We start from the raw sequence: 26,871 nt of genomic DNA, 5'->3' as shown, positions 1-26,871 counted from the left end.
TAAAAAAAAAAAAAAAAAGATTTAATGTATTTAAAAACAAAAAAAAAATATTTATTTAATGTATTAAAAAAAAAAAAAAAAACACAATAGTTACATTTATGTTATGCCGAGTAAATAAATACCCAACATGTCATGCTTTAAAATTGCGCATGTTCATAGAATGGCGACAAACAACGGTTCTTAAAAATCTCTATTGGCAAAGCTTTAATCGCCTTTACAGGTTACCAGTTTAGGCTACGTTCACATGTGGGCCTAGCGGATCACGGGCAGAATCACCGCGATTCTGCCCGCAATCCGGAATCATTGCAAATCGCGGGACGCCTGTACGATGCCTGTGATTTGCAATGGCACCCCAAACGCTGTGCAATGTTGCCGCGATTTCCGCCTACCGAATCGCAGTAACATCATGCAAACAGAATTACGGGATGCATGACGCTCAAAAGAAGCTCCTGTACCTTATTGGGCGTCATGCGTCCTGCGATTTTGTTTGCATGATGTTACTGTGATTCGAAAAGGCGGAAATCGCGGCAACATCGCACAGCGTTTGGGGGTGCCATTGCAAATCACGGGCATCGCACAGGCGTCCCGCGATTTGCAATGATTCCGGATCGCGGGCAGAATCGCGGTGATTCTGCCCGTGATCCGCTACGCCCACATGTGAACGTAGCCTTAGAGTTACAGAGGAGGTCTAGCACTAGAATCATTGCTCTCGCTCTTAAGTTTACAGATGCGTGCGCGACTTACGTATGCGTTCCCTTTTGCATGCACGCACAGAGCGATGGAGGCACTTTTTAAAAAAAATATATACTTTTTTTCATCACTATCTAGTGCTAGAATTTATGCTCTCACTCTAACGTTTGCGGCAACATTTCACATGAGTGGTTCAAATACTGTTTACATGTGCCTGGGCGACTAACATATGCGTTCACTTCTGCATCGACCAGGGAGGGATAGGGGCGCTTTAAATTTTAAATTTTTTATTTTACTTTTTCACTGTCCCTTTTAAAAAATGTTTTGATTACTTTTATTCCTATTAGAAGGAATATAAACATCCCTTGTAATAGAAATAAAGGATGACAGGACCTCTTCATGGAGAGATCTGGGGACCCCAAATCTCCTCTTTACCTTTAAAAGTGAAAAAAAAAAATATATATATATATATATAATAATAAATAAATTAATAATATAAATAATAATAATAATAATGATAATAAAAATAATAATAATAAACATAATAAAAATAATAATAATAATAATAATAAATAAATCTTTTGCTTTAATTTTGTTTTGTTTTTTTGTTGCATGGACCGGAAGTGACGTCATGACGTCATTACGTCGCTCCAGTCCTCCAAAGCCATAGAGTCGATCAAAGCCTGTTACCGATTTGATCGCCTATGGGAGCAGCCGGCCGCACCGTTGGATTGTTTCTTGGGCAAATCGCGGGAAAGGAAAAGCACCAACAACATTAGCGAGTGGGAGGGATGGGGTGTGAGGGGGAGACGTCCCCTACTGCAGCTTCCTAAACTGGCCCAGTGGCTCATGAGCCGCTTGGACCGCGGTTACATTAAAAAACTGGCCGCCTGCTGAAAAAAAACAAAACGGTAGCAGGGTTATGGCCGATATCTTCAGCAATAATCCTGGTTAACCACTTGCAAACTGCAACATTTATACACGTATTGCGGTCAGCAAGTGGTCAATTCTTCGTGGCACAGATTCTACAAGGTGATGGAAACATTCCTCAGAGATTTTGGTCCATAGTTACATGATAGCATCACGCAGTTGCTGCAGATTTGTCGGCTGCACATCCATGATGGGAATCTCCCGTTCCACCACATCCCAAAGGTGCTCTATTGGATGAGATGTGGTGAGTGTGGAGGACATTGGAGTACAGTGACCTCATTGTCATGGTGAAGAAACCAGTGGTGAGATGATTGGAGCTTTGTGACATGGGGCATTATCCTGCTGGAAGGAGCCATCAGAAGATGGGGACACTGCAGTCATAAAGGGATGGACATGGTCAGCAACAATACTCAGGTAGGTTGTGGCATTTAAACGATGATCAGTTGGTACTAAGGGGTCCAAAGTGTGCCAAGAAAATATCCCCCACACCATTACACCACCCCCACCAGCCTGAACCACCCCCCCCCACACACCATTACATCACTACCACCAGCCTGAACCACCCCCCCCCCCCCCCACACCATTACACCACCACCAGCCTGAACCACCCCCCCCCCCCCACACCATTATATTACTACCACCAGCCTGAACCACCCCCCCCCCACACCATTACACCACCACCAGACTGAACCACCCCCCCCCCACACCATTATATTACTACCACCAGCCTGAACCACCCCCCCCCACACCATTACACCACCACCAGCCTTAACCACCCCCCCCCCCCACACCATTACACCACCACCAGCCTTAACCACCCCCCCCCCCCACACCATTACACCACCACCAGCCTGAACCACCCCCCCCCCCACACCATTACACCACCACCAGCCTGAACCACCCCCCCCCCACACCATTACATCACTACCACCAGCCTGAACCACCCCCCCCCCCCCCCCACACACACCATTACACCACCACCAGCCTGAACCACCCCCCCCCCCCCCACACCATTACACCACCACCAGCCTGAACCACCCCCCCCCCACACCATTACACCACCACCAGCCTGAACCACCCCCCCCCCACACACCATTACATCACTACCACCAGCCTGAACCACCCCCCCCCCCACACCATTACATCACTACCACCAGCCTGAACCACCCCCCCCCCCCCCCACACACACCATTACACCACCACCAGTCTGAACCCCCCCCCCCCCACACACCATTACACCACCACCAGCCTGAACCACCCCCCCCCCCCCCCCACACCATTACACCACCACCAGCCTGAACCAAAAACACCATTACACCACCACCACCAGGCTGAACCATTGATACAAGGCAGGATGGAAACAGGAGCCAAATTCTGACCTGACCATCTGAATGTCACCGCTGAAATTGAGACTCATCAGACCAGGCAACATTTTTCCAATCTTCCATTGTCCAATTTTGGTGCCCTGTGTGAATTGTAGCCTCAGTTTCCTGTTCTTAGCTGACAGGAGTGGCACCCAGTGTGGTCTTCTGCTGCTGTAGCCCATCTGATTCAAAGTTTGATGTGTTGTGCATTCAGAGATGATATTCTGCATACTATGGATGTAACGAGCGGTAATTTGAGTTATTGTTGCCTTTCTATCATCTGGAACCAGTCTGCCCATTCTCCTCTGACATCAACAAGGCATTTTCCTCCACACAACTGCCGCTCGCTGGATATTTTCTCTTTTTCCCACCATTCTCTGTAAACCCGAGAGATGGAACACCAGTGCATCCCTTTGCGGGTAAACACAACCCTCGCAGGGGCGTACGCATTGATACGACCCGTGTGAATAAGGCCTACTTTTTCTACTCTCCCTTTGTTTGGACATCTCCCCCGTTGTATATGTTACACATCTGTAAAAATTGTTGTAAACCCAATAAAAAATAAAATAAAAATGTGCAAATCTCAATATTTTTTGGTGTGTTGGGGCTGACAGCACAATAAGAAAAAAAAAAAATAAAAGCTCACTGAAAATGCAATATACTTTCCCTTTAAATGTTAAGGAGGTCATCTGAGGAAAAATCTGACTGCTAGAAATAATCAGATTACCGCCCCCCCCCCCCTCCCCTCCTCCACCTTCCCCGGACATCCAGTGTTCATGTAGGTTGAGAGATCTCGCGTTTGCAGCAATCAGAAGGGTTACCTTGGTTCATCCTTTCATCATCCGGACAGATACATAAAAATATCCCCCGAAGAGTTTCATTTCAGCCACTTGCTAGTAATGAGCCATAGACAGGGAGACACTGGAGGCACAGCATAGCCAGAGCCTGAAATGGAACCCCATAACATTCACAAATCTTGGTTTCAATATGGAACCCGCTAGCACATGCTAGCACATGTAGATGGCGGGAAGGACACTCCACCCGTCTATCCACAGGGTCTGCGGATTCTTCCACCGGGATCACAGCAGACTTCTTTAGCCTGGAAATGGGGTGATCCACCTTTGATGTCACGGTTCACCAAGTGGAAACTGCATCTGCAAAAGGATTATTGTTTTTTCTTTCAAAATTAAATTGTCGGTCATTTTTTTTTTTTTTTTAAAGCGCAAAAAATAAAAAAAATCGCAGAGGTGATCAAATACCAACAAAAGAAAGCTCTATTTATGGGAAAAAAGGAAATAAAATGTATTTGGGTACATGGCCTGTCATGAAGGGCTGATTCGCCGCAGGATCACTTTCATGGGCGGCAGGAGAGGTCTAACCCCCCCCCCCCCCCGCCCCCGCTGCTTCCCGGTCGTTTTCCCTACTTTGTAGTCTAGATGTGAGATCGGAGGTCTTTTTGACCCCAGATCTCACATTAACCACTTGCCGACCGCTCACATTGGTGCTACTGCAGCAAAGTGGTTCGATTCCGTCCAGCGACGTAGACCTACGTCGCTGGACTCCTCCCATTGTGGGCGCCGCCGGAGGCTCGCTCCCGATGTATTCAGTCACAGCGGGAGTCGGGCCAGGGGAGGAGCGGCGGTGATCACCGCCGCTCTTCCCCGATCGTCTGGGAATCGAGTGTGGAGATCCGCCCGCCTGTGTAAACAAAGCGGGCGGATCTCCTAAGTCAGTGGTCCTCAACTCCGGTCCTCAGGACCCACTAACAGGCCAGATTTTAAGTATTACCTTGGGGAGATGCAGACTAGAGTACTGCAATCACTGAGCAGCAAATTATATCACCTGGGATGTATTTCAGCTATCTTGCAAACCTGGCCTGTTAGTGTGCCCTGAGGACCAGGGTTGAGGACCACTGTCCTAAGTGACAGGCAGGGACAGATTGCAGGGTTCAGCATAGCTGACCATGCGATCTGTCCTTGTGTCACTCAGTCCCCTCCCCCCCACACACGTCAGTAAGCACCAGGCATACATTAACCCCTCCCTCTCCAATAAAATTAACCCCTTCCCTGCCAGTGTCATTTTTACAGTAACAGTGCATATTTTTAGCACTGATTACTGTAGAAATGTCACTGGTACCCCCAAAAGTGTCAAAAATGTCAGTCAAGGGTCCGATCTGTCCGCCGCAATGTCGCAGTCCCGAAAAAAAAAAAAAAAAAAAATCGCAGATCGCCACCATTACTCATTAAAAAAAAAAAAAAAAGAACACACCAAAAATGGCAGAAATCTTTCCCGTAGATAGTAAACGCAATAACTTTTGCGCAAACCAATCAAAATACGCTTATTGTGATTTTTTTTTACCAAAAATATGTAGCAGAAAACAAAATTGGCCTAAAATGATAAAAAATTTAGATTTTTACATTTTTTTTTTTTGGGGGGGGGGGGGGGAATTTCATATAAAAAAATGTGAAAAATATGGTTATTTTTTCAAAATGTCGCTATTTTTTTGTTCATAGCGCAAAAAGTAAAAATCGCACAGGTGATCAAATACCACCAAAAGAAAGCTCTGTTTGTGGGAAAAAAGAACGTAAATTTCGTTCGGGTACAGCGTTGCACGACCGCGCAATTGTCAGTTAAAGTCGCACAGTGCCGAATCGCAAAAAGTGGCCTGGACGTAAGACAGCAAAATCCTCCGGTGGTAAAGTGGTTAAAAGAGGACCGGTCCTGCTTATTTATATTACGAGGGAAATTGTTAAATAGATAAGTTTTACTTTCACTTTAACCACTTGCTGACCAGCCGCCGTGTATATACTTCAGTAAAGTGGAGCTATTGCGTGAAACAACATACCAGGAACCAGGATTTCTGTCTTTCCCCAATCAGTGCAACCCCCCCCCCCTCCCAGTTAGTAGGCACCCCTAGGGACACACTTAACCCTTTGATCACCCCTGATGTTAACCCCTTCCCTGCCAGTGTCATTAGCACAGTAACATTGCATATTTATTTTTAAGCACTGATCACTGGTATTGGTGTCACTGGTCCCCAAAAAGTGTCAACAAAAAAAGAAAAAAAAGAAGTGTCAGTAAGCCCCCTCCCAGTACAGACCCTCAGTAAGCCCTCCCACCTAGTACAGACCCCTCAGTAGGCCCCCTCCCAGTACAGACCCCTCAGTAAGCCCTCCCACCTAGTACAGACCCCTCAGTAAGCCCCCTCCCAGTACAGACCCCTCAGTAAGCCCCCACCCAGTACAGACCCCTCAGTAAGCCCTCCCACCTAGTACAGACCCCTCAGTAGGCCCCCTCCCAGTACAGACCCCTCAGTAAGCCCTCCCACCTAGTACAGACCCCTCAGTAAGCCCCCTCCCAGTACAGAGCCCTCAGTAAGCCCCCTCCCAGTACAGAGCCCTCAGTAAGCCCTCCCACCTAGTACAGACCCCTCAGTAAGCCCTCCCACCTAGTACAGATCCCTCAGTAGGCCCCCTCCCAGTACAGACCCCTCAGTAAGCCCTCCCACCTAGTACAGACCCCTCAGTAAGCCCCCTCCCAGTACAGACCCCTCAGTAAGCCCTCCCACCTAGTACAGACCCCTCAGTAAGCCCCCTCCCAGTACAGACCCCTCAGTAAGCCCTCCCACCTAGTACAGACCCCTCAGTAAGCCCCCCTCCCAGTACAGACCGCTCAGTAAGCCCTCCCACCTAGTACAGACCCCTCAGTAAGCCCCCTCCCAGTACAGACCCCTCAGTAAGCCCCCCTCCCAGTACAGACCCCTCAGTAAGCCCCCCTCCCAGTACAGACCCCTCAGTAAGCCCCCCTCCCGGTACAGACCCCTCAGTAAGCCCCCTCCCAGTACAGACCCCTCAGTAAGCCCTCCCATCTAGTACAGACCCCTTAGTAAGCCTCCTGCCAGTACAAACCCCTCAGTAAGCCCTCCCACCTAGTACAGACCCCTCAGTAAGCCCTCCCACCTAGTACAGACCCCTCAGTAAGCCCCCTCCCAGTACAGAACCCTCAGTAAGCCCTCCCACCTAGTACAGACCCCTTATTAAGCCCCCCTCCCAGTACAGACCCCTTAGTAAGCCCCCCTCCCAGTACAGACCCCTTAGTAAGCCCCCCTCCCAGTACAGACCCCTTAGTAAGCCCCCCTCCCAGTACAGACCCCTCAGTAAGCCCCCTCCCAGTACAGACCCCTTAGCAAGCCCCCCTCCCAGTACAGACCCCTTAGTAAGCCCCCCCCTCCCAGTGCAGACCCCTCAGGCTCACCTGCGATCACATGCTGCTGCTGGAGTGGCGTGTGACGTCTCGTCTGTGTGGGACAGTGGGAGGGATCATCGGCGTTGGCGGCAGTCTGCCGCCACAGAGAGTCAGCTCAGTTGATGCACCGCCGCGCAGTCGCCCCGGGACGTCATGCCGCTCACAGCGGCTGACGTAGAAGAGACGGACACTCTGGACTGGAGCGCAGCGGGGGCCGGGGGCGGGGCAGTGCAGCGGCCCCAATCAATGCAGTGGCCCGGCCTCAATATATGCTTATTGGGATTTGTTTTACCAAAAATATGTAGCAGAATATATATTGGATTGACCTACATTTATGAAAAAAAAAATCAGATTTCTAGATTTTCTTTTTTATTGGATATGTTTTTAAGAAGTAAAAATTTTTTTATTTTTTTTATTTTTAAATTGTCGGTCTTTTTTTTGTTTTTAGCGCAAAAAAATAAAAAAAAACGCAGAGGTGATCAAATACCACCAAAAGAAAGCTCCATTTGTGGGGAAAAAAGGACATCAATTTTATTTGGCTACAGCGTCGCACGACCACCCAATTGTCTGTTAAAGTAACACAGTGCCAAATCGCAATACATGGCCTAGCCCTAAAGGGGGAAAACCTTGGAGTCCAAAAGTGGTTAAATTCCACCAAAAAAGCTCTCGTCTGAGAAAAATGATAAAAATGTAATTTGAGTACAGTGATGCATGACTGAGTAATTGTCATTCAAAGTGTGACCGTGCTAAAAGCGGTCCTGGACAGGAAGGGAGTGAAAGTGTCTTAGAATGTAGTGGTTAAAGCAATGTTTCTCAACCTTTTTTCAGTCAAGGCAACCTTTAAAATTATGGACAGTCTCCATTCTAAAATGTAAAAAAAACTATTGTAATAGCTTTACATAATGCAGCAACATCTACACATAGGAGACACCCAACATTAGAGGTGATTTATTCTTTCAAAACAAATACACTTTTGCACACTGGTACTGACTAGTATACCAAGGTTTCTCTTCTCCCTAAATTTCTTTCCATCGGTCAGCTAATGCCACCCCCCAGTGCTGACAGAGAGGGGCAGAGGAGGGTCAAACAAGGATGCTGTGGAGGCAACAGACATCCTCCTTATCAACTGATGACATCTTTGGTTGTTCGGATGCCAGTGTCTAGAAAGCCGTATTGGTAAAAAATTAAAACCTGTGGCTTTGTGTAACTAAAAGGCAAACTTCATCCACCTACTGGCATGTAAACAATTTTTGTTCAATTTTTAGGCATTTTGCCAAGGCACCCCTGAAGAAACCTCAAGGCATCCCGGTTGAAAAAGGCTGGGTAAAGCAGGGGTGTCAAACTCAATTTCATTGTGGGCCGCAGCAGCATTATGGTTGCCCTCAAAGGGCCGGTTATATCTGTAAAATTAAATGTCCAGAGCACCCCACGCCCCCTTAGATGAGATGTCAACCACCCCCACCATCAGAAGTCAACATACCCCCCACAAGGGTGCACCGATCCGACTTTTCTAGTCCCGATACCCTGGCTTTGTGTATCTGCCGATACCGATCCGGAACTACACACATCCACAATATGCATGCGGCTGCAGTACAGAGCAAAGCCGCTGCTTCCTGTGTACGGCTCCTCCATTCACAGGCGGAGTGCATCTGATATCACTCCGCCTGTGAGCCGGACCTATACAGGAAGTAGCGGCTCCGTGCAAGTAAGGGACAGCTGAGCTGGGACTCAGCAAAACAGGATCGGCCCATGGATCGGTTAATTTTACCGATCCAGCTATTTTGGCAGTATCGGCGGCGATATCCGATCCTAATATCGGATCGGTGCATCCCTACCCCCCACTATCAGAAGTCAAGAGTCAGCCACCCTTCCTTACACCACAATGCACCCCCTTATGCTGCTGCCAGGAAGAGGATGCGGGTGGATCTGGGAAGAAGAAAGAGCAGGGTCTAGAGGAGAACCAGAGGAGGGCTGGAGTCAGCTTCCAGAGTCTGCTGAATGCTGAGACCAGGGGAGGCAGAGGCAAGATGGTGTTGCGGAGTTCTGCCCTCCTCTCTACTGCAGACTTCTGAGAAGGGGGGGGGGGGGCAAAGATGAGCCTTTCTTCAGCTGCAGAGGAGTGCAGAATCTGGCACAGAGGAGTTCTGTCCTCTCTGCTGCTAACTACTGAGACAAGGTGGGGGCAGAGACAAGGGGGGTGCCACAGCTGCAGGAGAGGTGCGAGGGCCACATGGAATAGCCTGGGGGGCCGCATTCGGCCCGCGGGCCTTGTGTTTGACACCTGTGGGTTAAAGGAATGCCAGGGCAGGTGGGAAAGGGTTCAAAAAAACATGCACTAGGTTGTATCTGTAGTTTTTTATCATCTAGGGTAGGAGTGCCAAACTCAATTTCATCGCGGGCCGCATCAGCATTATGGTTGCCCTCAAAGGGCCGGTTATATTTGTAGGATTAGATGTTCAGAGCACCCCACGCCCCCTTACATGAGATGTGAAGAACCCCCCCACCATCAGAAGTCAAGAGTCACCCCCCCTTCCTTACACCACAATGCACCCCCTTACCTTGTGCTGCTGCCAGGAAGAGGATGCGGGTGAATCTGGGAAGAAGAAAGTGCAGGGTCTGGAGGAGAACCAGTGGAGGGCTGGAGTCAGCTTCCAGAGTCTGCTGAATGCTGAGACCAGGGGAGGCAGAGGCAAGGTGGTGTTGCGGCTGCACAGAGAGGTGCAGGAGTTCTGCCCTCCTCTCTGCTGAGAAGGGGGGGGGAGCCTTTCTGCAGCTGCACAGAGGAGTGCAGGATCTGGAGTTCTGTCCTCTCTGCTGCTAATTACTGAGACAAGGTGGGGGCAGAGACCAGGGGGGTGCCGCAGCTGCAGGAGAGGTGTGAGGGCCACATGGAATAGCCTGGGGGGGGGGGGGGGCTGCATTCGGCCTGCTGGCCTTGTGTTTGACACCTGTGGGTTAACCACTTAAGCCCTGGAAGATTCTACCCCCTTCCTGACCAGGGGTTTTTTTGCAATTATTTTACTGCGTGACTTTAACGGACAATTGCGCAATCGTGCGACGCTGTACCTAAACGAATTTACGTCCTTTTTTTCCCACAAACAGAGCTTTCTTTTGGTGGTATTTGATCACCTGTGCGATTTTTACTTTTTTGCGCTATAAACGAAAAAAGAGCGTAAATTTTGCAAAAACAACAATATTTTTCACATTTTTTTTATATGAAATTCCCCAAAAAAAAATGTAAAAATCTAAATTTTTTAAATTTTTGGCCAATTTGTTTTCTGCTACATAGGTTTGGTAAAAAAAAAAAAACGCAAAAAGCGTATTTTGATTGGTTTGCGCAAAAGTTATTGCGTTTACTAACAAAGGGAAAGATTTCTGTCATTTTTGGTGTTTTTTTTTTAACGCATAATGGCGGCGATCTGCGATTTTTTTTGAGGGACTGCGACATTGCGGCGGACAGATCGGACCCTTAACGGAGATTTGACACTTTTGGGGGTACCAGTGACATTACTGCAGTAATCAGTGCTATATATATGCACTGTTACTGTAAAAATGACACTGGTAGTGAAGGGGTTAACTTTATTTGAGAGGGAGGGGCTGTGTGTGTCCCTAGGGGCGTGATTCTAACTGTGATTGGCTGTGGCTTGAAGTGTAGGAACAATGATCAACGGTCCTACATAGTAGAACCGTATGATCACTGTTTCTACACAGGGGAGAATGACAGGCGGCTTGTTTACATTAGTCGCCTGACTTTCTCCCTCTGCACCGACGATCGTGAGTGCCCGGCGGACATCGGGTCCCTTGCTCACACGCGCGGACTTGCTGGGGAACGAGCCGGAACGAGAACGAGCCAATAGCCCGCTATTGGCTCCCAAGCAAGTGACAGGCTAGTGACGTATATATACGTCACTTTGCCTGGACGGGGCTGACTGCCGACATATATCGTCGCGTGGCGGTCGGCAACCGGTTAAAGGAACACCAGGGCAGGTGGGAAAGAGTTCAAATAACATGCACTAGGTTGTATCTGTAGATTTTTTATCATCTAGAGCAGTGGTCCTCAACTCCGGTCCTCGGGGCCCACTAACAGGCCAGATTTTAAGTATTACCTTGGGGAGATGCAGACTAGAATACTGCAATCACTGAGCAGCAAATGAGATCACCTGTGATGTAATTTAGTTATCTTGCAAACCTGGCCTGTTAGTGGGCCCCGAGGACCGAGGTTGAGGACCACTGATCTAGAGAATACATGGAAAACGCTCTTCTATGTGTGGAATCTGTGACCGCTTTCCAACCACCAACACCCAACCACCTCTCACTCACCTCAAACTCCATACCAACTAACTCCTCCATATCCTTACCCAGCCTCCGTTTTCTTGTATCCAGGGCTCTAAAGATGAATCCAGATATGTTGCCATCCATTGAATAATCCTAGGCAGAAGTTCCTCCATTTCCTTATCTGCGCTCTCAAAACACAGCGCCCCCCCAAAACAAAAGAAAGCCACAATGCGCCCCCAGTTTATGCCATCCCTAAACAGTTCCTGCACCACCTGCTCGAAGCTTTGATATGCCGTGTCTGGGGTGATGTGTAGCTGGCAGGAAAGGTCGTTAAACGCACGCCTGTATCTCAGTTCAAATTCTTCCGATGCTTCCAGCAGAGCTTGCAGTAATTCTTCAGGCACAGGTCCCTGCGGAACTCCTCCTGGGCGGGTCCCCACCTGATCCGTGGGGGCGGTGCCATTGGCGAAAACTTCAGACTGGATTTCTGTGCAGCAGCTGGGGTCAAAGCCTTTCCTCCAGAGCTTTCGGCACACAAATTTTTGGATGAGATTTTTGTTGCCTCCTTCCATTCTCAAGATTGAGATATTATCATGTCCCAGCAATGACAGGAAAGAGCCAAAGCGAGAAGCATATGGAACGGCAAGGGGTTTTCTGTGCTACCTGGGCGGCAGATTTCACTTTACGGCACAAGGAGGAGTGAGTGGCGGGTCACTTGGGGTTTATGCCCCCCCAATGAATGGGAATCTCAATGTGTTGGACACCAGAAAACATCTGAAAAAAAAAAGAAAGAAAAATTAAGGCCCCATTCCCACTCAAATCTTATCACTCAACATTCACAGTCCCATGGTTTTCAATAGTAACTCTTCACACCTGAGAGTAGCGTCAGAAGTGGAGCTTCTTCTGAGTTACAAGCTTTACGTGTTTTTGGCCCCAATAGACTTCAATTGGAACACACAGATAACTTTTTATTGACTTTTAAAATATCTCTCCTATCCTGAAATACTCTGCACTGCTGGAGGACTCTGCTCCCTCCTCCAACTCTCCTCTCCTGAAATACTCTGCACTGCTGGAGGACTCTGCTCCTTCCTTCAACTCTCCTCTCCTGAAATACTCTGCACTGCTGGAGGACTCTGCTCCTTCCTCTATCTAACTCTCCTCTCCTGAAATACTCTGCACTGCTGGAGGACTCTGCTCCTTCCTCTATCTAACTCTCCTCTCCTGAAATACTCTGCACTGCTGGAGGACTCTGCTCCTTCCTCTATCTAACTCTCCTCTCCTGAAATACTCTGCACTGCTGGAGGACTCTGCTCCTTCCTCTAACTCTCCTCTCCTGAAATACCCTTCACTGCTGGAGGACTCTGCTCCTTCCTCTATCTAACTCTCCTGAAATACTCTGCACTGCTGGAGGACTCTGCTCCCTCCTCCAACTCTCCTCTCCTGAAATACTCTGCACTGCTGGAGGACTCTGCTCCTTCCTCTATAACTCTCCTCTCCTGAAATACTCTGCACTGCTGGAGGACTCTGCTCCTTCCTCTATCTAATTCTCCTCTCCTGAAATACTCTGCACTGCTGGAGGACTCTGCTCCTTCCTCTATCTAACTCTCTTCTCCTGAAATACTCTGCACTGCTGGAGGACTCTGCTCCCTCCTCCAACTCTCCTGAAATACTCTGCACTGCTGGAGGACTCTGCTCCCTCCTCCAACTCTCCTGAAATACTCTGCACTGCTGGAGGACTCTGCTCCTTCCTCTATCTAATTCTCCTCTCCTGAAATACTCTGCTCTGCTGGAGGACTCTGCTCCCTCCTCCAACTCTCCTCTCCTGAAATACTCTGCACTGCTGGAGGACTCTGCTCCTTCCTCTATCTAACTCTCCTCTCCTGAAATACTCTGTACTGCTGGGGGACACTGCTCCTTCCTCTATAACTCTCCTCTCCTGAAATACTCTGCTCTGCTGGAGAACTCTGCTCCTTCCTCTAACTCTCCTCTCCTGAAATACTCTGCACTGCTGGAGAACTCTGCTCCTTCCTCTCATTCATCGGTTCCGATTTGTTGTGAAACAACTAGGAAAATCGGACGATCGTTCATCCGATTTTCTTATAGTGTGTACCCCACTTTAGTTCACCTTTTGTAACATCTTAAGCCCCGTACACACGATCAGATTATCGAACGTCTGTTTTTTGTTGCATGCTAGTCTGATATGGAAAGTGAAGAGGTTATTTTCATATGAAAATTCTCATACGACAGAATTCTACTTCAGAAGTGATGTCATGTGTTGGATTGCTTTCTATGTGTTCTTTCATTTCTGAGCATGCCTAGTCTCGCTCTTACGATTTTTTTCGGACGAAAAATGTACTAATTAAAACGAAAATCGGACGTTGTGTTGACGTACGATAAAAATTTTATAGCCTGCTGCCAGTTTTTGTCATCCGAAAATTCGTAATCGGCTGTCGAAAGCACCATACTAACAATCCGAAAATCGGCAGATCGTTCGTCCGACGAAATTTCCCTTCAGATTTTCGTATTGTGTGTACGGGCCTTTATATTCAGGGTGTAACATGTAACTTTACCAATGGAACGGCCCCCCTCCCCCTTGATCTCTGCTGTGACAGTTAGCGGGGATCTCCCTTCTCCTGCACTAGATGTCACAACAATTAAAAAAAAAAAAAAAAAATGGCTGTGCGGAGCTCCACCCACTTGCGTAACTCATTCACGGTATTCTGTGAATGGAAAACTACAAGGTCAAGCAGCCTTTGCGGCTGTCGGCTAGTAGTTTTCAATGAACTACCACGGCGCCGTGATAGTTCATCGTTGGACAGAGAGGGACCTCAGGTAAGTATTAGGGGGGCTGATGCACATAGAAGGCTTTTTGTCTTAAAGTGGAGTTCCACCCTAAAATGCACCTTTTTGCCATATTCTTCCTCTCTGTCACCTGAAAAATAAATGGATAATCACACATTTTTTTTTTCTTTACTTACCTTGCTTTAGAAGAAAATATACTTACCTTTCTTCCACTTCCTCCCTCTGCGGCTGCGGCCCGCGCCGTCACTTCCTGCTTGCATTGATTCCTAGGAGCTGAACATCATCGCTCCCAGGAATCAATGCGCCGGCATCGGCCCCGCTCGTCACTTCTGGTGCGGCGCCACATTCCCTGCTAAACAGCTTCTGGGCATGCCCAGAAGCTGTGCAGGGATGCCGCGCCCGCACCAGAAGTGACGAGCGGGGCCGATGCAGGGCATTCAGGGACAAAGAGGACACAGAAGAGGACGCAGAAGAGGACACGCTGGCTTCAGCTGCCCACACCTGAGATGGCAGCGCTGGACAAGACATTTTCAAGGTAAGTATTTCTTGTAAAAGGTAAGTGCGACCCGGGAGAGTTCACTATCCATTGTGGAATGTACTAGCCCTGACTGTCCCGGGGGTATTTTTATTAAAAAAAAACTTTCCGAGGGTGGAACTCCGCTTTAATGCATAGAATGCATTAAAATAAAAAAACCTGACTTTACAACTCTTTTAAGCCTGGGTTCACATTGAATGTGGGTTTGAAATCGTGCGCAAGTTCAGCTGAACTCGCACAATTTCAAACCCGCATGTCAGTGCGAGTTGGGCGGCGATTTGACAGACATCTGTGTGGGTTCCTGCACAGATGTCTATTGAAAATCGCCCCCCCGAAGCCGCCAAAAATAGTGCAGGAACTACTTTTGGGAATCAGTGCGGCGCTACAAAGACGGCGCCGCATCAATTTGGATGGTGCCTTTGCTGGCAATTGGCTCTGACTCTGCATGTCAAATGGCCTTGATGCCAACGGGGGCTAAGGGTCCATTCACATCATATACACTGGCAGCCCTGCCCAACACATATGGTTGATTTACTAAAACTGGAGTGTGTAAAATCTGGTACAGCTGTGCATAGAAACCAATCAGCTTCTAACTTCAGCTTGTTCAATTAAGCTTTGACCAAAACAAACAAACCTGGAAGCGGATTTCTATGCACAGCTGCACCAGATTTTGTTCTTTCCAGTTTCAGATGCACCGGATCGGATGCTCCATGCACCCCTATAGAGCGGCGGATGTCAGCGATGACATCTCTGCTGACACCCCCTGCTATCCGATCCTGTCCGTGAAATCCAGACAAATGGTGACCCTATTTTCCATCTGTCTGGAGGATTGGATGAAAAATGGACAGGCGGCCCGTTCTCATCTGATCTCCCATAAAGGAGAGCGGGGATCTGACAGCTCCGCCTCAGCACAGAGAGTGGAGACAGACCTGTCATCCGCCTGCTCAGCGGATCAATCAAAAATCAAGCTGAGTCCGCCGGGCGGAAAGCCCGTGTGAAAGGACCCTTAGTAAATTAACCCCACAGTGTACTTTAAAGAGGAAGTAAACCCTCCTCTGACACTTTTACCTATAGGTAAGCCCAGGGCTTTTTTTCTCAGAGAATAGGTGCAGGAACTCCTTCCTTCTGAGTCACCCCTTAACTCTGTCCCCTACCCACCCCCGAGCACCATTCCTTGGTTTCACCTCCTACCCACCTCCCAGTATCGCCCCTTTTAGAGAATTAACAATAACAAGAAAGGCGATATAATAGATCTAGAAACAATGGACACCACCCCAGCAACAATAGATCCACCCCTGCAACAATGGACTTCCAACATCCAGCATCAATAGACTCTCCAGCAGCATTAGGCCCCTCCCTCAACAGTAGATCCCTCCCAGCAATGATTGATTCCCCACCAGAAACAACAGACTTCCCCAGCAACAATAGACCTTCCGCGCAAATAGGTCCCCTCCAGCAGCAAATAGATCCCCTCCAGCAACAAAAAGATCCCCTCCAGCAACACTAGATTCCCCAGTAGCCAGCATCAATAGACCCTCCAGCAGCCAGCAACAAAGACCCTTCCCTGAACAATATATCCCTCCCAGCAACAACTGACCCACCAGCAGCAAAAGACCCACCCCAGCAACAATAAATCCCTATGAGCAACAGAAGACCTCCCCAGCAACAATAGACCCCCATCCTCCGCAGCAATAGATTCCCTATTAGCCAGCATCAGTAGACCCTCCAGCACACCCCAGCACCCCTTGACATTACATAAATTCAGATCTGGAGGTGCTGGAACTGCGTTCCCCCGCGTTCCCGCTGAAAAAAAGCCCTGGGTAAGCCTATGATAAGACTTACCTATAGGTACTGTAAATATCTCCTAAACATGCACAATTTAGGAGATATTTACCTTACATGCAGCCAGTGATGTCACTGGCGCATGCGCTATGAAGGAACGGCCGCTGGTGCCGTTTCCTCAGAGCCCCGTGCCGTGACCGTCGGCTCCCAAGCGCGTGCGCGGGAGTGACGTCACCGCGGCTTCGGCCAATCAGATGGCCGGATGCCGCGATCCTGGAAGACGGGCGACTGGACATGTCAGCTGAGTGGACGGCACGCCGGGGGCTCGTTCTAAGGTATTTCATAATGAGCTAGTATGCGATGCATACTAGCTCATTATGTGTTTCTCTTTCAGGTCGAAAAAAAAAAAATAAAAATTTTGTATGGGTTTACAACCTTTTTAGATTCAGTACATATATACAATGGGGGAGCTTTAGTTAGGCCCTGTTCACACCGAAACGTATTTCAGCTCGTAAAACACTCATCTCTGAAGTCTCAAAACGCCCAACAAGCAAAATCCCATTCATTTCAATTGCAAAAGGATTGGTCTGAAGAAGCTGTTGTGCGCATGCTCCGAAACCGGTAACGGCCCATTCCTCGTCTACGGCTCGCACGGTCCTTCTGTGAGGTATGCGGTTCCCCGCAGCCACACTCTGATTCAGCCCCCGGATTGGTTTAGGCTGCTGGGAGCTTCCACAACAGGTACACGGTGAATTAGGAAGGATGCCGGGTCATGACGCTCCACTTTTTGCTTTAAGTCTTGATATGAGCTTAATAAATTTGTTATTACTGCTTCACTGAGTGGCGCCTTCTCTTTACTCTCCATTCATTTCAGTGGCCCCTGTTCACATCTGAGCGTTTTGTCGCCTGGAGCTCAAAAAAGTACATGAGCTTCTTTTTTGGCAGATTTCAAGTGTTTGTGTTAGATGTCAATGCCTGCCTCCAAACAACTGCAAAAAACTCCTGAAAAAAATCCCAAAAAATGAAAATGATACACTTAGGTGTGAATGGAGCCTTAGACCCCTTTCCAATCCGTCTGCCAGTTTCTCAGGCAGACCGGATCAGATCCTCCATGCATCCCTATGGGGCAGCGGGTGTCAGCGGTGACATCTCCACTGACACCTGCTGACATCCGATCCTGTCCATGAAATCTGGACGGATGGAAACCCTATTTTCCATCCGTCTGGAAGATCTGATGAATATGGACAGGCGGTCCGTTCTCATCTGATCTCCCATAGAGGACAGCGGGGATTGACAGCTCCGTCTCTGCACAGTGAGGGGAGACGGAGCTGTAATCCGCCTGCTCAGCGGGGATCGATCCCCGCTAAGCAAAACAGAGTCCGTCGGGTGCACCGCCTGTGTAAAAGGGGCCTTCATCCATTTTCCATCCATTTTTTTTACATCCACTACCAATGCAAAAATGGATGAAAAATGGACCGTTTGTCCGTTCACATCCGTTTTTCGTCCGATCCGTTATTTAACGGAAGAAAAATAGGGCATTCATCTGTTCAATAAAACGGATATTGACAGAGGTGGATGAAAACTGATGTAAATGGATGATCATCCATTGTTAACTGTTTTTCTATAGGAATGCATTGATGTCAGTTTTACATCCATTAATGGATGGATGAAAAACTGACAAACGGTCTGTATGTGTGAAAGGAGCCTAAGTGTCCTTTCACACAGTCAGCGTCCAATGAGGTCCATTCTCTGCTAAGTGGGGGGGATCGATCCGCCGATCCCCGCTGAGCAGGGGGATGACAGCTCCGTCTCCTGTCCTCTATGGGGAGATCGGATGAGAACGGACCGTATGTCCGTTCTCCTCCGATCTGATCCGCTGGACGGATGGAAAATAGGGTTTCCATCCATCCGGATTTCACGGACAGGATTGAATCGGATAGCAGTGGGTGTCAGCGGAGATGTCTCCGCTGCCCCATAGAGATGCATGGAGCATCCGAACAGGTCCACCTGAAAAACTGACAGGCGGATCTGATCGGATCGCCCGTGTGAAAGAGGCCTAAGGGCTCTTTCATACACTGTGTCCGTCAAACGGACTTCACTTTTCTCAGCGGGGGATCGATCCGCCGAACCCCCGCTGAGCAGAAGGATGACAGCTGTGTCTCCGCGCTGTGTGCGGAGACACAGCTGTCAGTTCCCCATGCATCTCTATGGGGGAAATCGGATGAGAACGGACCATCGGTCCGTTCTCATCCAATCCAATCCGATCCGCTGGATCGTCCAGATTTGACGGATCGGATGTCAGCGGACATGTCTCCGCTGACATCTGATGCCCCATAGGGATGCATGGGGGGATCCGCCAAAAAAAAACGAACAGACGGATCTGAACGGTCCGCCTGTGTGAATGGGGCCTTAACCACTTAAGCCCCGGAAGATTTTACCCCCTTCCTGACCAGGGCCTATTTTGCGATTCGGCACTGCGTGACTTTAACGGACAATTGCGCGGTCGTGCGACGCTGTACCCAAACAAATTTGACGTCCTTTTTTCCCACAAACAGAGCTTTCTTTTGGTGGTATTTGATCACCTGTGCGATTTTTACTTTTTGCGCTATAAAAAAAAAAAAGTGACAATTTTGCAAAAAAACAATATTTTTCACATTTTTTTTATATGAAATTCCCCAAAAAAAAGTAAAAATCTAAATTTTTTAACATTTTGGGCCAATTTTTTTTTTTTACCATATGTTTGGTAAAAAATCACAATAAGCGTGTTTTGATTGGTTTGCGCAAAAGTTATCGCGTTTACTAACAAAGGGAAAGATTTTTGTCTTTTTTTTTTTTTTTTACCGCGTAATGGCGGCGATCTGCGATTTTTTTTTGCGGGACTGCGACATTGCGGCGGACAGATCGGACCCTTGACTGACATTTTTGGGGGTACCAGTGACATTACTATCAGTGCTATACATATGCACTGTTGCTGTAAAATTACACTGGCAGTGAAGAGGTTAACTTTTTTTTGAGAGGGAGGGGTTATGTGTATCCCTAGGGGCGTGATTCTAACTGTGATTGGCTGTGGCTTGAGGTGTAGGAACAGTGATCAACGGTCCTACATAGTAGAACCGTATCATCACTATTCCTATACAGGGGAGAATGACAGGCGGCTTGTTTACATTAGCTGCCTGCCTTTCTCCCTCTCCACTCGACGATCGCGAGTGACACACGCGCGGGGGGGGGGGGGTCCGTGACCATGCGGGGGCGCGTGCTCGCTCCCTAGACCCTCACAGGCTAGCGATGTAGATCTACGTCACTCTGCCTGTGAGGGGCTGACCGCCGACGTAAATAGTCGTGCGGCGGTCCGCAAGTGGTTAAACTGGTACACACAGTTTGAAGTACAGCTGTGCATCACTACCAATCAGCTTCTAACTTCAGCTTGTTCAACTAGGCTTGGACAATAAAACCTGGAAGCTGATTGGTTACTATGCACAGCTGCACCAGATTTATAGATCTCCCCCAATATGTAGTAGAGTGTTAACAATGCTTGTTTTCATCATTCCGATAACCTCTACACAGAGATTTCTCCTCCAGGGATACCTTGTGATTTCAAAAAGTCACAATGAAAATGCTACATGTGATCTGAACTTACATGACACATTATGAAATTTCCCTGCAGCTACAATCCTTTCCACTTTGAGTGACATCACTCCGATCATGAGTCACAGCCAGTAATTCCATTGTGAAATGTGTAACGGTCAGGAGTGACATCATCAGATGTGACTCCATGTGACAGCGTTCTACCGAGGAACATCTTCATGTCAGTGGAAGATCTTCACTGGAGAGACAAAATTACACAACAAAAGTCCTCTCACTTGTAAAGTAGGAGAACGTTTACCTACAGGAACTCCTATAAAATAACACAGTGGTGTGAAAAGTCACAGAGGATTTAAAGAGAAACATTTTTCTTGCAAGGAAAAAAAACGCAGGAAGAATGGATCAGTGTGAATGGCCCTAAGACTTACCTATAGGTACAGTAAATATTATTGATGTGCCAAAACATATCGGGTATAAATGAGGTTATCGGCATTTTGCCGATCAGAGAAAAAGTTGCCGATCACGGCACCAAAAATGCACACGATTTTGCCGCAAATATGCAGCCACTTGACTGCGATTTTACCACGCTTAGGCTTAGTTCACACAGATGTGGTGAACCCTATGAACCTGAATCGCAGGCGGTTCACATCGACATCTACGAACTGCTACGGGTGTCAATGTAAAGTTAACCACTTAAGCCCCGGAAGATTTTACCCCCATTCCGACCGGGGGGTATTTTGCGATTCGGCACTGCGTGACTTTAACGGACAATTGCGCGGTCGTGCGACGCTGTACCTAAACGAATTTGGCGTCCTTTTTTTCCCACAAACAGAGCTTTCTTTTGGTGGTATTTGATCACCTGTGCAATTTTTTGATCACGCGCTATAAACAAAAAAAAGAGCGTCAATTTTGCAAAAATAACAATATTTTTCACATTTTTTTATATGAAATTCCCCCCAAAAAAAAATGTAAAAATCAAAATTTTTTTAACATTTTCGGCCAATTTGTTTTATGCTACCTATGTTTGGTAAAAAAAAAAAAAAATCGCAAAAAGCGTATTTTGATTGGTTTGCGCAAAAGTTATCGCGTTTACTAACAAAGGGAAAGATTTTTGTCATTTTTGTTGTTTTTTTTTTAACGCGTAATGGCGGCGATCTGCGATTTTTTTTGCGGTACTGCGACATTGCGGCGGACAGAGCGGACCCTTGACTGACATTTTTGACACTTTTGGGGTTACCAGTGACATTTCTACAGTAATCAGTGCTATATATATGCACTGTTACTGTAAAAATACACTGGTAGTGAAGGGGTTAACTTTATTTGGGAGGGAGGGAGGGGCTGTGTGTGTCCCTAGGGGCGTGCTTTCTACTGTGATTGGCTGTTGCTTGAGCTGTAAGGACACTGATCAACGGATCTACATAGTAGATCCGTGTGATCAGTGTCTTTACAGCGAGGAGAATGACAGCCGCCTGACATTCTCCCTCTCCCCCGACGATCGCCGAGTGGCCGGCGGACATCACGCTGGTCACACGCGCGGGGGGGGGGGGGGTGCGGGAGTGGTTAAAGAGGTTGTAAACCCACTTTTATAACTTCTACCTATAGGTAAGTCTATAATAAGGATTATCTATAGGTGCTGTAAATATCTCCTAAACTTGCACTGTTTAGGAGATATTTACATTGCATGCCACCAATTACGTCATAGGTGCATGCGCTCTGAAGAAATGGCCGCCCGTGCCGTTTCTTCAGAGCCCTGTGCCGTGACCGGCGGCTCCTGCGTAGGAGTGACATCACGCTGCTTCGGCCAGTAATACAGCCAGAGTCCACAGAGCCGGAAGGGAGACGAGCAAAGATGGATGCCACCACCAGCGAGGACAAAGCGGCTTCGTTTGCAGCCCTGTGCCGTGACCGGCGGCTCCTGCGCGGGAGTGACATCACGCTGCTTCAGCCAGTACTACAGCCAGAGTCCACAGAGCCGGAAGGGAGAAGTAAAGATGGATGCCACCACCAGCAAAGACAAAGCGGCTTCGTTTGCAGCCCTGTGCCATGACCGGCGGCACCCGCGCGCATGCGTGGGAGTGACATCACGCAGCTCCGGTCAGTAATACAGCCGGAGTCAGCAGACCCGGAAGAAAGACGGGCGAAGATGGAGGCGGCCGCCAGCAGGAACAACGCGGGCTCATTTGCAGGTAAGTGTCACATAATGTGCTAGTATGTGATGCATATTAGCACATTATGCATTTAAAGCGGAGTTCCAGCCTAATCGCACACTCACCTGTCCCACGGTCCAGCGATGCGCCATCTTCTCCCTCTCTGCTCCGCGGCGCCGGCATCACTGATGTGGGCACCCGGCTGTAACAGTTTGCGGCTTCACAGACGGGTACGCACTGCGCATGCGCGAGTTGCGCTATGCGTCGTGATTGGCCGGCAATCTTCTGGGACCTCTGACATGTCCCAGAAAATTGCAGGGAGGGAGGGAGAGAGGAGAACTTCCACTCAGGGCGCCGCGTCGCTCCGAGCGGAAGTGGGAGCGTGTACCTGTCAAAACTAGGTACCCGCTCCCCCCCCCAAAAAATGACATGCCAAATGTGGAATGTCAGGGGGTTAGGACTATTTAAAGCGGAAGTTCCACTTTTGGGTGGAACTCCGCTTTAATTTGCAGGGGGGGAAAAAAAAGTAAAGAAAAAAAAAAAAAAAAAGGAAGGGTTCACCTCCTCTTTAATGACATCCCCAGGTCGGTTCACAGATTGCAGTTTGTGGTAAGAAAGGAAACCAATTTTGTTTGGGTACAGTGTTACACGACCGTACAATTGTCAGTTTAACCACCGGAGGATTTTCCTGCTTTACGTCCAGGCCACGTTTTGCAACTTGGCGACTTTAACTGACAATTGCGCGGTCGTGCGATGCTGTACCCAAACGAAATTGATGTCCTTTTTTTTCCCCACAAACAGAGCTTTCTTTTAGTGGTATTTGATCACCTGTGCGGCGCTTTTCATTTTTTGCGATATTAATAAAAGAAAGAGAGAACATTTTGCGAAAAAATTGACATGTTCTACTTTGACAGTTAAAAAATATCCAATATATTCAATTTTTGTCATATATTTAGGCCAAAATGTATTTAGCTACATGTCTTTGACAAAAAAATTCTCAATGAGTGTATTTTTAACAACTTTAAGACCGGAAGATTTTACCCCCTTCCTGACCAGGCCATATTTTGCGATTCGGCACTGCGTTACTTTATTGGACAATTGCGCGGTCGTGCGACGCTGTACCCAAATTAAATTGATGTCCTTTTTTTTCCCCCCCCACAAACAGAGCTTTCTTTTGGTGGTATTTGATCACCTGTGCGATTTTTAATTTTTGAAAAAAAGAGCGACAATTTAAAAGAAAAAAAAAAAACAATATTTTTTACATTCTGATCTATAACATTCCCAAAAAAAAAAATTTATAAATCAAAACTTTTTAACATTTTTGGCCAATTTGTTTTCCGCTACATATTTTTGGTAAAAAAAAAAAAAAATCACAATAAGCTTATTTTGATTGGTTTGCGCAAAAGTTATTGCGTTTACTAACTACGGGAAAGATTTCTGTCATTTTTATTGTTTATTTTTATTTTACTAGTAATGGCGGCGATCTGCGATTTTTTTTAGCGGGACTGCGACATTGCGGCGGACAGATAGGACCCTGACTGACATTTGTGACACTTTTGGGGGTACCAGTGACATTACTACAGTAATCAGTGCTATAAATATGCACTGTTACTGTAATAATGACACTGGAAGAGAAGGGGTTAAATGTATGCCTGGTGCTTACTGACGTGTGTGGGGGGAGGTGACTGAGTGACACAGGGACAGATCGCAGGTTCAGCTATGCTGAAACCTGCAATCTGACCCTGCCTGTTACTTAGGAGATCCGCCCGCTTTGTTTACACAAGCAGGCGGATCTCCGGACTCGAATCCCCGACGATCCTCCCCTGGCCCGACTCCCTGAATACTCTGAATACAGCGGGAGCGAGCCTCCGGCGGCGCGCGCGCGCCACCGAGAGAGAGGGGAATGTCTGGTGACGTAGGTCTACATCACCAGACGATAACGGGCCACTTTGCCGCAGTACAGTCAACGTGACTGGTCGGCAAGTGGTTAAGTAACGTAGTGCCGTATAGCAAAAAATAGCCTGGTCATGTGGGGGGGGGGGGGGGGGGGAATTAACCTTCCGGAGGTGGAGTGGTTAACAAATCATCAGGACACAGAGAATCAAATGTTCTGTATGATCCAGACATGCAATATTCCTATGTACTAAACTATTTACAAACCTCCAGCCATGCTGCAATCTCAGCCAGTAAGCCAACAATGATTGCATAACAAAACGTCCCTGACACTCCCCTATGTGCTTATCTACGTCCTCTTCAAACATCCAGGCCGACAACTTGTACCTCTCACAGTCTGCTCAGTTAGGGGTGAATGGAGCCTCCGATCAGGTCGGCCTGAAAAACTGACAGGCAGACCGGATCAGAAAGCCGTGTGCACAAGGTCATAGGGCCGGTTCACACTGCTGCCATGCCTGACATTGCATGTGATTCACGGTGCATTGCTGTGCAGATCATATGCAAGCTCTGTGCTATATGAATTCAGCCATACAAAACTATATGGCTGGATTTGCATCTCAGTCAGACAAAACTCGTGCAGGACCCATGTCCGCACCAGAATCGGATCACATGGCTGCTCACACCCATGCGATCCGATTCCTATCCAAATTCACAGTTCAATCTGCGAACCGAGCTGGGGGTATCATTAACCACTTGCCGACCGCCGCACGACTATTTACTGCAGCGGTCAGCCCCTCACAGGCAAAGCGACGTAGGCCTCCATCGCTAGCCTGTGAGGCTTCTAGGGAGCGAGCGCGCTCCCGCGCGGTCACGGACCCACCACCCCCCCCCCGCGCGTGCGTGCCTGGCGGACCCGATGTCTGCCGGGCACTCGCGATCGTCCGTTACACCGGAAGAAAGGCAGGCGGCTAATGTAAACAAAGCCTCCTGTCAGTCTTCCCTGTGTAAGAATGGAGATCATATGGTTCTACTATGTAGGACCGTTGATCTCTGTTCTTACACCAGTAGCCATGCCACAGTTAGAAACACGCCCCTAGGACACACTTAACCCCTCCCTCTCCAATACAGTTAACCCCTTCACTGCCAGTGTCATTTTTGCAGAAACAGTGCATATGTATAGCACTGATTACTGTAGTAATGTCACTGGTAACCACAAAAGTGTCAAAAATGTCAGTCAAGGGTCCGATCTGTCCGCCGCAATTTCGCAGTACCGGAAAAAAAAAAAATTGCAGATCGCCACCATTACTCGTAAAAAGAAAAAAAACAAAAAATTACAAAAATCTTTCCCTTTGTTAGTAAACGCAATAACTTTTGCGCAAACCAATCAAAATACGTTTTTTGCGATTTTTTTTACCAAACATATGTAGCAGAAAGCAAATTGGCCGAAAATGTTAAAAAAATTTTGATTTCTACATTTTTTTTTTGGGGAATTTCATATAAAAAAATGTGAAAAATATTGTTATTTTTGCAAAATTGGCGCTCTTTTTTTGTTTATAGCTCATGATCAAAAAAAAAAAAATCGCACAGGTGATCAAATACCACCCAAAGAAAGCTCTGTTTGTGGGAAAAAAAGGATGTCAAATTCGTTTAGGTACAGCATCGCACGACCGTGCAATTGTCCCTTAAAGTCACGCAGTGCCGAATCGCAAAATAGGCCCTGGTCAGGAAGGGGGTAAAATCTTCCGGGGCTTAAGTGGTTAACTTTGTATTGACACTCTCAGCAGTTGGCAGAGGGCAGTGTGAGCTGCTGGCGATTAAGATGTGATGCGGGAACCCGCAGTGATCGGAGGAAGAGGCGGAGCTGGGCTGGTGGCCGCAATCGCCCCCTGTGAAGAGAGACCGGCGGTCTGCTGTTGTAAACACAGCAGACAATTCTTTCTGGTATCAATGCAGAGCTCCTGTGATCCTCCTATTCAGGATCACAGGTCTTTGTGTTGATATTACAAGTCCAACCCCCCACAGTTAGAATCACCCCCTAGGCTCACACTTAAGGCCCCTTTCACACATGGAGTCCATCAGGCAGACTTTGTTTTTCTCAGCGGGGGATCGATCTGCCGATCCCCCACTGAGCAGGATGACAGCTGTGTCTCCGCGCTGTGTGCGGAGACATGGCTGTCAGGTCCCCATGCATCTCTATAGGGGAATCGGATGGGAACGGACCATTCTCATCCGCTGGACGGATGGATAATAGGGTTTCCATCCGTCCAGATTTGACGGATCGGATGTCAGTGGACATGTCACCGCTGACATCCGATGCCCCATAGAGATGCATGGGGTGACCGTTCAGATCCACCCAAAAAAAAAAAACTGACTGGCAGATCTGAACGGTCCACCTGTGTGAAAGGGGCCCAACTCTTTGATCGCCTCTGGGTTAACCCCTTCCCTGCCAGTGTCATTATTACAGTAACAATGCATATTTATAGCACTGATTACTGTAGTAATGTCACTGGTCCCCCCAAAAGTGTCAAAAATGTCAGTGAGGGGTCCGATCTGTCCGCTGCAATGTTGCAGTCCCGATAAAAATCGCAGATCGCCGCCATTACTAGTAACAAAAAAAAAAAAAAAA

The 26,871-nt window shown here is 47.9% G+C and overlaps 1 protein-coding gene across 1 annotated transcript in view; it reads right to left on the bottom strand.

The window, feature by feature from the left end:
- The window catches only part of BCL2L1 (BCL2 like 1), a 42,086-nt gene that overhangs the window by 6,507 nt on the left and 8,708 nt on the right, over window positions 1-26,871 (bottom strand). Inside the window, exon 2 of the mRNA XM_082271677.1 lies at window positions 11,588-12,278. Coding sequence (XP_082127803.1) covers window positions 11,588-12,076 — 489 coding nt within the window. The 5' untranslated portion in view covers window positions 12,077-12,278. The remainder of the gene's footprint in view (window positions 1-11,587; window positions 12,279-26,871) is intronic.

Source organism: Pelophylax lessonae (genome assembly GCF_965119305.1).
Source record: "Pelophylax lessonae genome assembly, chromosome: 11".
In the NCBI taxonomy this organism is placed as follows: domain Eukaryota; kingdom Metazoa; phylum Chordata; class Amphibia; order Anura; family Ranidae; genus Pelophylax; species Pelophylax lessonae.
Note: the sequence above shows the minus strand (reverse complement) of the source record. Positions and strands in the feature narration are given on the sequence as shown.